Source organism: Streptopelia decaocto (genome assembly GCF_964273445.1).
Source record: "Streptopelia decaocto genome assembly, chromosome: 3".
Classification (NCBI taxonomy): Eukaryota; Metazoa; Chordata; class Aves; order Columbiformes; family Columbidae; genus Streptopelia; species Streptopelia decaocto.
Window position 1 is genome coordinate 109,211,253 of NC_138656.1, and position 16,239 is coordinate 109,227,491.

The window sequence follows — 16,239 nt, forward strand, 5'->3', positions numbered from 1 at the left end:
GTGAGCTATGGATTAGCATTACTGCTATGCCAAACAGCTTATAAAGGGAAAATACCAACTAAAACAAAAATGTATTGCTCTTAAATTATTTTTTTTTCCAATGCATAGTGTATGCTTAATTGAATCTCATTCTTTCTCTGAAGATATGTAGTCAGTCTCAGATCTTGCTCTCAACCTGCTGTTATGAATCACCTCCAGATTGTGATGCCTTCAAAATCCTTGGGGCTTGTTGTGGGAGTTTATGACTCTGTCAAGCTGAAGTTTAGCTCAGGCAAAAACCTAAGAAATTTCTTGTCTTGTTAATGTCTCCTGCAAAACCTCTGGACATTTGTATACATAATTTTAGACATTAGACACATATGATCATAAAAATAAGGTGGGAGAATTGAGGAAGGGCTGTTTGTGGCTTCTGAAACTGTTTCTAATTTGTTTTGGCTTTATATTCTGTTCCAAACTTTCTGTCATTGGAAGGAAATAATAGTAAAAATGACACCCAAGTAACTTTATAGGGCCTCATGTTGGGTAGAGTAAATTACTATATTGTTATGGGCTGTGCAGACACATGTATTTATATTTCCAGAACCCAACCTACACACATAACTCCTATAGTACTGTATAAGTTGTACCGATGCGTAGTATTATTTAGCATATGTAAATCCAGGTGTTAGTAGCTGCTCAAGACTTTCTGAAAAAATGATGTGTAATAATGCTGACAGGTGCTGAGATTAATTACACTGGTAGGACTAATACTTATTCGGTAAAAAAACTTATTTGCTGGCTGTTCCTTTTTGCGTACAATGACAATGCCTCAGCTATTTATGAATATTCAATTGAACAGTGGTGCAGTGTTGCAATTTTGTATCTTAGCCTGTCATGTAATTGCTTCACACATGTTCTGGCAAGTGTCCTTTCTTGCTGAATGCTTGGTGGGGACAGCCAAGTTGAAGTAAGCAGAGAAAATACCTTTGGTTTTTGAGGACTGAGATGGTTAATACTACACTGATATGTTGGCAGGATGCTGTTAAAAGGGATTTCAGCATCCTTGAGAAACTTCATCTGGGCTGCAGTAGCCTCATGCAACAGTATAGATTGAGGGGCTGACTGGTTGGAAAGGAGCTCTGTAGAGAAGGACATAGTCATCCTGGTAGGCAACTTGTTGAACCCAAGTGGGCAGTGTGCCCTCGTAGTGAAAGCCAGCAGCACTCTGGCCTTTATTACCCTATTTCCCTGAAAATAAGAGAGTCTTATATTAATTTTTGCTCCAAAATGTGTTACTTTTTTATACATATAGCTGCCTGGACACTATTTAAATTGACATTTTAAATGAACTTTAACAAGGACTTATTTTTTGAGTAGGGGTTATATTTTGAGCATCCTCAAAAATCCTGAAAAATCATGCTAGGGCTTATTTTCGGGGTAGGTCTTATTTTCAAGGAAACAGGGTAGCAAGGCTGTAGCCAGCAGGTCCACAGAAGGAGTTATTCCTCCCTGCTTGACATTGTGAGACTGCATCTGAAGGACTGAGTCCAGATTTTGGCTCTCCATTACAGACATTGACATACTGGAGTGAGTCCCACAGAATGCCATCAGGATGTTTGGGGTTGGAACACACAGCATACAAGGAGGGGCTGACAAAATGAGTTTGTTCGGTGTAGAGAAGAGAAGCTGCAGGAGAAACCTTACTGTGGTTTACAGTTACCTGATGGGTACATCTTCTCAGATATGCATAGCAATGGGATGCAAGCTGTTGAATCCAAACTGGGACAAAAGACTGTATGATTAGACTTAGAGAAAAATGTTTTCACCATAAGAGGGGTCCAACACTGGCCTAGGTTGCCCACGGGGTTCAGGAAATCCTGGAAATATTTAAAACTCAATTGGCCCTGAACAGTCTGCTCTAACTGGACCAGCTTTGAATGTTGGGTTGAATAAGATGACGTCCAGAGGACCTTTTTCAACACAAATTAGTTTGTGATACTACCTGGAAGGCCAAGAGGGGGGCTTGAACAAAGTGATGTGAACATGTATCTCAAAATCTGAGTCCTCTAAGAATTTGAGGCTTCTAGAGACCTAAGTATAGGTAAGGCTTACACATTAGCTCTGAACAATACACCCCAGAGCTTGATCTGCTTCTAACATTTCTGTAGCACCATGCCACAGTCTATCTCCCACTCTGAGGTGGCACCTGATGGACACAGCCAGCTGGCTTTACTTGTAGCATGGTGGACCAGCTGTATCCTGAAGTTACTATGCTCAAGAGAGTTTTCTTGCAGATATTTTCTCCAGCTGCCTCCACATATCCACCTCTTAGCATGCGTCTTCATGTCATGCATACTCACACATTGTAAATGTTATTTGAATGCTTTCAAAGTGATTGTTGGATCGAAGCAGACTGCAGGACTTAGATAAGTGAGATCTGGAGCTGTGCTTCAGAGTTGTTTTGAGTCAAGATAATTTTTTTTGGACAACACGGACTCATTTAGGGACGTGAACATGCTTCAAACACAAAGGTTTTTACAGTTTTTCAGTTGAATGTTTCACCCAAAATATCCACAAAACAATTGCTTGTATTCTTGTTGCTTAAGAGACGCTGCAAGTATCTTGGAGAATTTCACTGTGGTATAAAAACCTTTTGTTTATCTCTGAGATTAATAGACTTTTTTCAAAACATAAAAAAATAAATACCATGTAACTTTAGCTATGCAGGCTGCCAAGTAAAATCAGATATTTGTAGACAGTCTGTTTCTGCTTTCCATACTCAGTGACTCCATCCTAGTCCAAATCTCCTCTAAGGGCCTGAACTGCAGCACAGGATGCTCAAGTAGACGTTAGGAAAATAATTTGGAGAGAACAAGGGCATTCAAGCACTGGACTAGATTCCACAACTTCTCTGGGCAGGCTTCATTGTAGGAGATTACATAAACATCTGTCAAAAGTTGTTTAGGAATAACTGATCCTGCATGTGAGGGAGGGACTGAATTATATTTCTCTCCAAGTTCCATTCCCAACCTAATCCGTAGTTGATAGTATATCACAAATGTAACCATTTTATTCATAAATAAAAAACCCAAAGTGACCGAGATATGTCCATGACAATATTGTGGAGAGATTTTTTTTTAAGTAGCTTATCCCAAAGCCAGAACTTTACAGAATAAAACTATAATGGGCTCAAAAGTTATGGGCAACCAATGGACTGGTTTAGCACTGTACTGTCTGTGGCTGAATTGCCCTTTTAGCTATTTTGGCCCCGTGGCTGAGTGCTAGTGAAGGTGTGGTTGGCAGCACAGGCAGGACTGATTTCACAAGTCTCCTAACAGATTTTTCTGCTACAATGGGTTACAACATAGTCCTGGGTTTTACATTCATAGATGTCTCTTCTCAGCACAAGGTGGAAAAGCCCAGCTTTATGGGGTGCATAGGTTTGTAATAATTCAGAACTATTAGTTCAGGCAGTGAAACTGGCTGTTTGGATTTGGTGTCCTTTAGAAACATTATCTCACTCCCAAAAAGAAAAAAAAAAAAAAAGAGAAATATGAGAAGAGGGAAGATATAATCTAGGAGCAGAAAAGGTCAACAGTCTTGGATCAGGGGTCTTCTGCACTAGGAACTGGAGAACAGTTCCTCAGTGTCCAAAGTAAGAAATGAGAGTAACCAGATTTCCTTTACAATCAGAAGATGTGTGGTGAAATAACAAATGGAAAATTTTGAATATTGCATCAATCTTCCTGGCAATTAGTTAAATCTTAATTTTAACTCTCTATTGCCCTTCGCAAGAGATAAGAATATTCTGAATTTCACCAAATTCCATACACCTTTCCTTAACTTGGATGAGTTATGGTTCACTGCAGGTATAATTTGCTCCTGAGCAGGGGCTTATGAGCCATTCATACTCTTCTTGAAAACTCATGAGAGTCTTAAATGGTTCATGGACCTGTATATTAGAGAAAAAAGATCATGTCTAATTGTTTATCCCTTTACGTTAGGCCTGGAGGGTTTGTAGTGGTGGGATAGATTGTATAGTTTCTCACCTCTGTTGTCATAGCTTCTCAATGCAACTGCTGATTCCTGCAACTTTAGATATTCTAGTCTAGCTAAATATGTGTTTTTTTTAAATGAAGAAATATCCGAAGAGTACATATTTCAGGAAAAATGAGCGTCATTGAAATATGGTCATTAACAGCCCAGTTGAGTAGTTTTGCTGCATGCCAGCAGCAGCAGCATGGGTGTTAAACAGAGGCTGCTGAACCTGCCACTGAGTCTGGTTAGAGACTGTCCTTCTGTTTGTGAGAGGACTCCTACAAATCACTTGGTTTTGGAGTTGCCTGCTATAGGGTTAGTCTGTCAGAATGAATTTGACTGCTGGCTTTGGGCCCAGGTACCTGACCCTGTGTCTCAGGGTACCAGTACCTGGTATGGTACATGCCGGCTATTGAGGAGACTGAAGAGTGTTGGTGTGGGGGGATGCGGGCTGCATTTGTTTGTGGTCTGCTGGTCTGCTGGTCTGCTGTCAGACCTCAGGCACGCTGCTTTCCCTGTCTGGGTATCTGCATCATCTTTTTGCTGAGGTAGTTAACCTTTCAAAGCCAAACCACCTCTATGAGGTGGTACTACAGATTAATGCAATAGGAGTAACAACAGAATTTTTTTGTTCATCATGCTTATTGGAAAAGTACTCGAGTGGGAACAATATAGGGCTCAATGAAAAATGGGGTACAGAATACTAATTTGAAGAAGGGAATCTATAGAAACTGCCCTCATTGCAGAGATCCTTCGACCAATTTACGAAGTTTACTTCAGATAGTACTTCTTGTTTTGAAACTGTACTCTTGAGGGGTGAACCTGCCAAAGAAGATTATTACCAAAAAATTAAACTGGAGAGAGAATTTATTTTACCATCAAACCACAGCAATGCTGACCAGATCATAATAATGCTTTGGGGATCTTCTCATCTTCTTAAATATTTCTGTAAACTTCAGCAACTGGGACAACATAGCTCAAGGAAATGCTTCATGTGGTCATCTGTCTGTGGAAGCCAACAGATGTTGTAAATGCAGCATTATAACTATGCTTAATTGGTGGGGATTTACAGGTAGATTTTCAAGCAAACATATTTAAGTCTGTCAACTCCACTTAGTGAAGGTGGATAATGATTTTTTAATTTTATACGAAGAGAATATAAATTGCAGAGACTTTTGGAATGTTGCAAGGTGCAAGCCTTGTTAACTGTTACAATATGTGTTGTCTTCAGAAACTTTTCAAGTTAGGAAGAGGATACTTTTTTTTTTTTTTCCTTTAAATCATTTTACAAGGTGACATTCTGATAACTGGGAGCTATTAGATCTTGCTCTTTTTGTTTATGAGAAAGCAATTCGGATCACTGGCTGCATTCTCAAAGAAGCTTCTGTCACGCTGATGCTACAGCTGGCGCTATTTTTACTTGCCCCGTTCTCTTACCCATCCCTTGGCTTATGCTCTGTCCTTGCCAGCATCCTTTTAGTGGAAATCAGCAGAATTTCACTTTGAGAGAATTCATTTTATCTAGTATTATCCATATGCAAGTTAGACACCTTATGACACTTGTCATATAGGGTGGTTATCTAGTCAATACAGAGGTGGACTTCTCCAGTGGGTGATTCACCCCACCTGAAAATGTGTCTAAGATCAGTGATATGAACTATGGGCTGGAGGTGCTTGTTCTTCTGTTCTTGCTTGTGTTCTTTCACTCTGAGTTATAATAGCTCTATTTCTTCCTTATGCAGTCTTTTGGAGGAGGTGATTTCCATTTTATTGCAAAGATACATGAATGTTTTGTGCAAGTTCAGTTTCTGAAACAGTCTGGTGACATCAGTAGAATTGTACCAGAGGTGAACTTAGCCAAGTAGGATCAAGTGGAAGTAACATTAGAACAAAATTTGGCCCTGGATATTTCAACTGAAGCTTTATTTACCTAAGGACTCCTGGGAGGTTGTGCTGAATCCATTTTAAGAGAACTGTGGTTGCATAATTCTCTTATTTTCATGTCATTTAAATGCAATATCCTGGATAAAAGATGTCACTGCCAATGGAATACAGAAAATAAATTACAACTGACCAAATAATTTAGCTGATTAATTTATCCTCTTTGCGTCACAGAATGTCCATAACCACAGAGCAGTTTCTTCACATGGTCTTGCTGTTTGTGCTATGTGACTTTAAGTTAACCTCTGCCTTCACAGACTGTGAATGGTTTTACAGTTAACTATGTCAAATATTAAAAAAGAGAGTTGATGGTTACAGCTTATATCACAATGAAAGAGCCTGTGCCAAGTAAGATTGCCTTACATTTTTTTTTCAGGCTTAATTATGTGTGCTACAGCAGTTATTACTGCCCAGCTGACAGGCAATAGCTTAAGTCATACTAACTGGATTTCAGTCCAAATCCTTAATTGTGGTTGATCAAGTAAATTATACATGTGTTTAGATGTTTTACTATGCTTGATGAGTGAGAAATTATAGTACTTTTAGGTGGTGCATTAGACACGTATTTGCCCTATGATGAGTGGAAAAATTCAAAGACCTCAAAAATCAGTGGAAGTGTTAATTCTAAGCTGAAGTTTATCAGGGTAATATCCACAGCTTTTAAAGGTACACAGATGTCTAAAATTGCACGTGTGTAGCTAAGGTGATCTGTAGAAGTCCTTAACTGTCAGGAAATTGGCAGAAATTGGAGCCCAGCTGGTTGTGTGTGTAATTAGGGGACAGCACTTCAGAGGGGTTGGACTGGATGACCTTTTAAGGTCCCTTTCAACCCAAACTGTTATATGATTCTATGAAAATCTGATGGTTATTTGGGTACCCAAATAAGACTTTAAAGTGAATTTGATCAAGGCTCATTTTTTTTAATTAAACCCCCTAAATTTTAGTCTTCTAAGATCATTAAATTATTTGGAAAAAAATATCCTTGGGCTCTGTAAAGAGTTTGTAGAGTTACAGAGATTTGCCTGCCCTTTCAAAGTCACATCAATGTTGTTTCCCTCTTGACTTCAGTGTGAGCAGGACTTGGTCCTTTTTATTTATATTCTTTCAACTTAGAAGACACCATCCTGAAATGTGAACTTTCTTAATTTGGAGAGGTTTATGAAGTATTACTGTGTAGCAAACAGATGAGGCTGGAGACAACATAGCCGTGAAGCAAACTAGTAGAAAATCTGTAGGGATGTGCTGTGTTTGAATATTTTGCGTAGCAAAGCACAATGTAGTCTATCTAACTGTAAATCCATTCAACTTTCCATTGTGCCTGGGTAATCACAGACAGATTAATGCTAACAAAAGCTGAAACTGTCCCAATTTGGAATTACCAGTAGCTGAGGTACTACCATGCTCAAATGTGCAACATGTCAAAAAAGATGTGCTGAAGCTTGTGATGTAGAACATCACAGAGTACAGGGACTTTGTGTAGATAATACATGAAAGATAACTGAGAAACTTTACTGACAAGTTAATTTGTGGTATCAGGATCTACATTTCCACTAAAAATCTCTCAGGGTTTTGTTCCGGAAGAAGTTAGAAACCACAGCGCTTTGGGGTGTGTTATACATCTGTGGCACAGCTCTCTCAAAGGGACCATATATAAAAACTCCGTCTTTGTGACCCTCCTTCTTTGAGCTTTAGGGATTTTGCAGCGTGCTAAAAGCCCAAAATTTGCTATCCCCCTTCCAAGCCAGACAATGGGCCTGTGGCCTCACCAACAATTTGTGACTGCAGAAACGCTGGCTGGAGCCCATCTCCAAATTGGATTGGGAAGAGTTGGATCCTGTCATTTTGTTTTTTATTCTAACATTTGTGTCATTTTCACACAGCTTCCTTTATGACTGGCTTTTATTTGGCCCTCAAGCTCAACATTTGGAACTTCTATTTGTTGGGGTTTTTCATCATCTCGGAAAATAATGTTGATTCTTCCAGTAAGCATCTTTCTTTTGTGTTTTGTTTCATTTTCTATTCTATATGAGTTCCTATCCAGTAGCTCATTGAAACAACTGAAGCAATTAAAGCAACCAAGTAACAAACATCTGGTATGTGTTTGCTTACTCTCTGTACTCCAGGGCAAGTGTGTGCTTTGGAAGAGTTAGCAGTTTATTGTGTTATATATGAATACTTGTTGTTTACAGAAGATCAAAGGGGTTAATATTGCATTTCAAGTTGAGAGTTGCAAAGTTTGTGGTAGCTCTATGTTCTTAAGATGTCTATGACACAGGCTTTGGCACTCCAGAAAAGCATCATTTCCAGCTGAGCACAGCTTTACCCTTGAGTTAAAAAGTTGGTTGAGTGAGTAAAGGGTTTCCTTGAGTAGAGAGCATGTTGTGTGGAACAAAAGTTGTCATCTGTGGTCTTTGCCCTGTGGCTGGAGTCACTTGTGTAAATACCATAATTTGTTCTGATGGTGCCTGGCACAACAATGTTGTGGTCCATGACTCAGGGATGAAGGTCCCTGCAAGTCAAACAAGATATTTTTCAGATCGTGAAGCTCCTCTTGACATAGTTATCATGAATATTTTCTGTGCATTCTTGCCCTAATCTAAAAATCACTTAACAGCAGTATTATAGCAAGTTCCAGATCATGGTCTTCCTAAGTAAGATCCAGTTTCTCTCTATGTCTTGCACAAATTATGACCACAGTGCCCTCCAAACAAAGCAGTAAATTGCTTCTCACTGAATTTATTATACAGAGCAATTACACAGAGGCACCATTATGAATATCATCTGCATAATCAATATGGTTTTATATTGCTGTCTCAACAGTAAGTCACAGTCTGGTGTACTAAGGATTTGCTGAGCATTAAATTATTGCTTTGGCTATTTCTCATTAAAACTTGCTTTCTTTTTTTTAGGAACAGAAATGCCCTCAGATAATCCGAGATCTTGCCTGGTTTTTATAGTACTAGCTTACATTGCTAATGCTTTTGTCTTAATGAATTGCTGAAAGTGAAGTAGACATTTTAATCACTGAAATTAATCAATAAAAAGAGTCTTTTTGGTTTCAAATATACTTTGACCACCAGTCACCCCAGTACATGAGGGTTTTGGGTTTTTTTTTGTGTGTGTTCTTTTTTTTTTTTTTTTTTTTTTTTTTTTTTTTTTTTAATTTATAGTTTTGTAAAACACAGCTTGGCTCTAGATCATGAGTGAAATGTGGTACAGTTTGTCAGCTGAATCCTGCTGCTCTTCATCTGTGACTAGAGATCAGTGTTTTTATTTTATGTCTTAATCATTCCTAAGAGCTCAGCCTTGCAAAATTCCTGGGGCAGCTGTGTCTTACAATCACCCTGTTAGCTAGTACATACCTGTCTTCAAACTACATCTTAAGGTGTAAAATCACTTCTATGTACGCAGTTTATCATGCCATAAAAAATGACTATTCTCTCTCTTGCTTGGTTAGAAAGCAGTATGTCTCACACAGGGCTTCTTCCCCGTCTTCACCCATATCTTAGCAGAACAAGAACTTTATCTTGATTGTATGGTAGGCTATGCACACAGTAAAATTAATGTGTCAAAATAATTTGGATTTAACATAAGTTGTTTAAAGGGGGTTGTAGTGTGGCCAGGAAAAGAAATGCTTTTTCCCATTTTTAAAAATAACATTTTTCTTTCACTATACAAAAAAAGCTCACTCTAGATAGATATCTGTTTTTGCAGAATTAATTACCACCACAAATATGCAGTTTCAGCATCTTCCAGGCCTGGTTCTTCATGTGTTATATGTGTCAGTAGTTGTTATACACAGGGAGATTACTATGAGATTTTCAGTAGCTTTGTTTGGAATTAGTCCCATGAAGAAGCAGAATACGTGAGGTTTATAACATCAGGCACTGTGTTCCTACTTGTGTGAAGGATTATAAAAAAATAATACAAGGAAAATAGTAAGAGAGAACAGCACTGAGTAGATCTCCAGTGAGGTTTGTGACAAACCTACAGAAATCTTTCTATGTGAGGAAGTTAAAGGTGAGGTGAGTGGGAAGACCATGGCTCAGAAAATCATTTGCAACTTCCCTCTAAACAGAAAAATGTATCTGTATTAAAACCTGATGTGCTTTAGTTTGTGTCCTGAAACCCTGCATTTTACAGATACTACAAAACAGTCTTAGCTGCAGGGATTTGACTACTGGCTAATAAACTCTTCAGCTCCCTGGGTAATTTGTCCCTTGCCCTTCTAGTGTGGATCTGTATCTCCATTTCCTTCTCTCCTTGGCATTTGATCAGAAATTTGAATCCAGGTTTTAGGACTTTTCCCATTTCCTTCTCTTGCTATAGTCAACAGGTGACAAAGACAACATGGCACATGAGGGTTGACCCTACTGTGAAGCAGGATGGGATTGTCTCCCTTTAGGTCTGCTGCAGTAAAAAGAGGCTGGGAGATCTGCAACAAAAAGTGTCCCTCCAAGGCAAGCAGCCTCTCTGAATCAACCCAGTTGGGACAATAGACTTACGATCAGTAGCTGGAAAATGGCTCCACGTCTGTGATGCAACCAGTTCAATCAGTTTGTTTTAAAAATGGTGAGGAAGTCAGTTTTGGATTACACAGAGGTGCCTAAGACGTTGCATAGTGAATTAGTCTGGGTGACCAATGGAGCTGTAGCCAACAGTGGTGGAGATGCAGACTTATCTCTCTGTATTCACAGTCGATTCATATCAAGAGATCAGTTCAGCTCAGTCAAATCTTCCCTTCTCCACAAGATGCCATGGCTTTAGACTTCTATTTGAAGATACAGAAAGAAAACACCCAGTACCTTGACAAATTCAGGGAGTGGTGCTATATGGCTCAAAAGAACTAGTCAGTTGATACAAGTACCTGAGACTGAATGAAAGATGAATGTTGTAGCTGGCAGTGAAGAAAAATTTTAGAGTGGGGTTATTTTTTTTTTCTTTTGCCTCCTACTTGTTCTGGTGGTGTAAAGTGGGGCTCGCCCTTGAAACCCAGTATTCCAACCATCTACTTTGGCAGTTATTAAAGTCTACAGTGACTCCTGTTCGATGAAAATGCCCAGGTTTATTTTCTCCTCTCTCGTGCTGATATACAGCAGGGGTGCAACCATGGTGCACACACTATGAACAGGAAAATAGATATAACCTTAATGACCTTTATTAATTGTGTCAGGAGACCTTGAGGAGCAGCAAAAGATATTCGAACTCTAACATGTCCCAACTTTGAATCCTAATTGGTGCTATTGCAAGAGGGACTGAAAGATGGACAGGTATAGAAATTACTGTTGTTCCTTGAGTAGCTTCCCCAAGCCATTAAAGAGCACCAAAGCAATTTCTTTGCATGATATTAGTCCATCCGTTAGGAACAGAGAATTGTGATGCTCTCTTGTAACATTTAAAATTCATTGACTTACATATTAAATTGGAATAAATTAGCTTAGTATACACCAATTAACGCTTAAATATCAGAAATTTTAAAAAGATTTGCTCCCCTCATGATCAGGTGTATATAATCTCATGACAAATGTAATAACTGTCAATTTTGGCTTAAGACAACTGTTCCTTAGAAGGAAAGCAAGAGCTAAGTTCTACTGAAAAAGGTAACTAATTTGCTACTAACTATATTTGCCTTTTTGAAATCAGTTTCAGCTGAATGATTTAACTTACAGTAAGTGATGGAGATATTTAAATGTTCTACTCTCTATCTGCAGGTATCCACAGTTACTTGCTGAGGCAAAATTTCTGTGGAAGTTCCATCTCTGGAAGCTGTTGTTCCCAGAAATGACATTTCAATATCAACTTCTCAACGTCACTGTTGTGGCTGTGGCTATGCTGTGGCACAATAGGAAGAGCTTCTGCAACTGACCAAGGTCGTAAGAGAGTTGTGACTCTCCAGGTGAGTAGGAAGGCAGGTAGAAAAATACCTTGAGGGAGTGCAGATACCCAAAAATATACTAGGTAAAACTCTGAATCAGAAAACTTCAAATGCACATTGGATACATTTTCAAGAATACAGAATGCTCTTCTGTGGATTACTAGAAAGAAATTAATTGATATGACAACAGAAGTAATTGCGGTCGGCATTCAAACAGCTAATGCTGAGAGTTGTGGATTATAAATTGCAACATTGTATGAATCAATACAGCTCTATTGAAACCATAATTGAGAGACACCTGCTCTTAAGCTTTGTCCTAAATGTTTTGATGGTTTGTCAATTTTTCTGTCTTTAAACTAAAGATTTTCTATGTCATCGAAGTAAGCTTATTTCATGACTATTAATTTCAATGTGATAGTGGAACAGAGACTGATTTACTGATGAATTAGGCATTCTTTCTCCACACCAGAAAAAATTAAGGAGACTTAAATGAGAAGCTATTGCTTTCAAATTTGCTAAAGCTGGGTTAAAGCACCAAACTGATTTAAACTGACTTTTGTGAAATGCTGAATAATGGTGGTCATCATTTTGTTTCATTTTTGTTAAAGCATTTCACAGTAACTGGAAATGGAAGAAAGAATGTGTCACAAGAGCAAAAGTGAATTAAATGCTCTAACAATATCTTATATTCTTTTCAGGTTCAATGTAATCTCATTGGGCACCAGCAGTGGAACTCTTCTGTTCAAAATGGTTTATGGTGAATTTTTTCGCAGACATGGCAAAGATGCAGAACTTATCAATTTGAACGTGGGTGGCTTTAAGCAATCAGTGGATCAAAGCACTTTGCTCCGATTTCCCCATACCAGACTCGGGAAGCTTCTCAAATGCCATTCAGAAGAGGCTATTCTAGAACTGTGTGATGATTATAGCGTTGCGGACAAGGAATATTACTTTGACAGGAATCCTTCCTTGTTCCGATATGTTCTGAATTTTTACTATACAGGCAAACTTCATGTAATGGAAGAACTATGTGTCTTTTCCTTCTGCCAGGAAATAGAATACTGGGGGATAAATGAGCTGTTTATTGATTCCTGCTGCAGCAATCGGTACCAAGAAAGGAAAGAAGAAGGTCCTGATAAAGACTGGGATCAGAAGAGCAATGATAGAAGTATAGACTCCTCTAATGAAGAGTCATCCATATTTGATAAAGAACTGGAAAAGTTTGACAATCTGTGTTTTGGTGAAATAAGAAAGAAGATCTGGGTCAGGATGGAAAATCCTGGATACTGCTTGTCTGCCAAGTTAATTGCCGTGTCTTCCCTGAGTGTTGTCCTGGCATCAATCGTGGCCATGTGCATTCACAGCATGCCAGAGTTCCAAAGGCTGGATGCCAATGACAGAGAGATTGAAGACCCCGTGCTGGAAGCTGTGGAGATCACGTGCATCATCTGGTTCACTGCTGAGCTAGTGATCAGGCTCATCACTGCTCCCAGTCAAAAGAAGTTCTGGAAGAAACCACTGAATATAATTGATTTTGTCTCTATTATCCCCTTTTATGCCACATTGGCTGTGGACACGAAGGAAGAAGAAAGTGAAGATATTGAAAACATGGGGAAAGTGGTTCAGATCCTGCGGCTAATGAGGATATTTCGCATCCTAAAACTGGCCAGGCACTCCGTAGGACTGCGGTCTTTAGGTGCCACTTTGAGACATAGCTATCAGGAAGTTGGACTTCTGCTTTTGTTTTTGTCTGTTGGGATTTCTATTTTTTCAGTGCTTGTCTACTCAGTGGAGAAAGATGATGACTCATCAGAACTGCACAGCATCCCTGTTTGCTGGTGGTGGGCAACCATCAGTATGACCACCGTTGGTTATGGGGACACTTACCCAGTCACACTTGCTGGGAAGCTGCTCGGCACCCTATGCATTATCTGTGGGATACTAGTGGTAGCACTTCCAATCACTATTATTTTCAATAAGTTTTCTAAGTACTATCAAAAACAAAAAGCTATTGATCCAGACCAATGCAACAATGATCGCAAAGAGAAAAGTAATGACCTACCTTATTTTAACATTAGGGATATTTACGCAAAAAAAATGCACTCCTTCATTTCTAGCCTTTCTTCAGTAGGAATTGTGGTCAGTGACCAAGATTCAACAGATGCCTCCAGCATCCAAGATATGGAGGATGTTTATAACACAACATCTTTAGAGAATGGTACAGGAAAATGAGTTGAATCACATTCTCTTCCCTTTATTTCTCCTCTGATTCTTGGTAAATGTGGACTTACAAACTTCAGTGAATTTATTAAGAACAGTTAATTCTCAGGGTACTTAACTCTCAGCCATATTTGGACATTCTTTGCTCTGAGGATGCCATAAAAGCTTCATTGTTTATATGAGGCTTCAAATATGCCTCATATGGTCGTTTAGTTTTTACACGAATACTGTTATGCATTTTTTGGGAGAAAAAGTCAGGAAAACAGTTTTAAATATGAGATTAGTGTTTGTTTGGGTTTGTGGTGTTTTTGTTTGTTTGATTGGTTGTTTTTTTCCTTGCAGCAATCGGACAGCTTACACAGAATCTGCTTTTATATTTTGCTGCTGTTCAGATATAGATATATTACAAATGTGTAAGAACTATCGCACAAGTCAGTGAAGTTTTTACCTGCAAATACATCAGGAAAAAGAAGGAATTACCTACATGTAAAACTGTGCTCACTAACACACTTATGTAATCTTGGATTTGGGAACCCATTTCCTAAGCTGGGACAAAAAATATACTAGTACATATTGTTTTTACTCCATGGAAGCATAATATTTAAGAATTTCTTTCCAAAAGCACAATACATCTTTAGTTTGCTAAAATATATTAGTCCCATTGTGCCTATATTTGTTCCCAGTGTCCAGCATGACCGAGTTCTATCAGGTCCTAAAGGGTCTAAATCATGAGTCCTAGGATGAAATGTCTGGCATTGAGCTGGACAAGAGCTTATTGTACCTTTTAGCCATCTCTTCTGCCATTGTGAACCTAACCAATTCTGGTGCCTGGAGAGGGTCCTGCTGTGATTGGGATCATCCTGGTGGCTTCCCCAAGGGATTTGTTTTGTGGGCACTGAAACAAACGTCTGTGGTGGTCTTCAGAGGTTATTGCCTCCTGTACACACGTATGAAGCTATTTCAGCTCCTTTTTCTAAAGCTCATCTGTTGGTGATGGCAGCTTTCCTGGTTTGTACTAGGGGCTGGAGCGTTGCTCGTTGCCTGGCAGGGTGCTGCAGATCTGTGTGCTCCTCTCCTCTCCAGGTATTTCTCATGTGGCCAGCTAATCCTGCTCTGATTAAAACTGGATCTTCTAGGATGGTCAAAAGGAGAGCCAGCCCCTGAGCCTAGCATAAAGGCGTGCTGGAGAAACTCCAGGACCCTACAGAAGTCCATAGTGTTTCTGGACACTCATTTTCTTTCATTTGTCTAGTGACTATATTAGATGCTGGGCAATAGAGAATCGAAGATACTGTGATGTTGATATTTTCCTTAAAGAGAGGCTTCACTTTTATTTTTATTTTATTTTTTAATTATTGGGCCAAATGCTAAAGCTCTTACTGAGTTTCTACTCAGTTAGATCAAACTCAGTAGGAGTTGACTTCAAGACTGGGTAAAACCAGAAGATGGCAATCGATTTTAGCCTCTGCAGAGGGTTGATTTTTCAGGTGTCTGCCAGGTTTTCTATTAAAAAATGCATTAAGCAAGTAGCTGAGGTGCCCTTATATTTACTGAGGCACAGACCTCCAACCTCTTTCTGAGATGGAGAAACAAAAAAGGATAGGATGGATCAACCTATACCTCAGAAAGAGGTGTCCTGCAGGACTGCTGTGCACCAATATGGTGATGCGCAACTTTAAGAGAGTACTTTGAGCTTTGGAGAAATTTCAAATTTGGGCTTATTACTTGCTAAGTGTCCTAAGTGTATGTGATGCTTCACAGATAATTAAGGTTAATTCATCCCATAGTTAGTGCAGGAATACCAAAAGGGAAAGTTAGCCTAAATGTGTTTTGTTCTTACTGAACAGTTAATGTTATAAAGATGCAATGATATCAAATATTGAATATGTATGTGTGTATGAATCTAATAGGAACCAGCAACTGTCTTGGTAGTCTCTGCGTAAAGATATATTACATTGCCACTAAGTTCAAAAGCTATGAAAAATACTGTAATTAAACAAATACTGTGAGAAATTTGTATTAAATGATTGAAGAAAGCCTGCTACAGAGAAATCGCATTTTATATATCAAGCATTACCCAAGGATCACAGAGTATACAACTTTTTGTATTAAATTTTACTGACTGGTAGTTTGTCATAAAATTGATAAGCTCTTGATCAAACACATGAATCAGTCTTAAGGATGTG

The 16,239-nt window shown here is 38.8% G+C and overlaps 1 protein-coding gene across 1 annotated transcript; it reads left to right on the forward strand.

Moving 5' to 3' along the window:
- Nucleotides 1-12,580: 12,580 nt before the first annotated feature.
- On the forward strand, nt 12,581-14,065 carry KCNS3 (potassium voltage-gated channel modifier subfamily S member 3; the record flags this gene model as incomplete). The annotated part of the gene is made up of 1 exon (XM_082048920.1): nt 12,581-14,065. The coding sequence occupies one exon, from the start codon at nt 12,581-12,583 to the stop codon at nt 14,063-14,065; it is 1,485 nt and encodes a 494-aa protein (XP_081905046.1).
- Nucleotides 14,066-16,239: the final 2,174 nt, after the last annotated feature.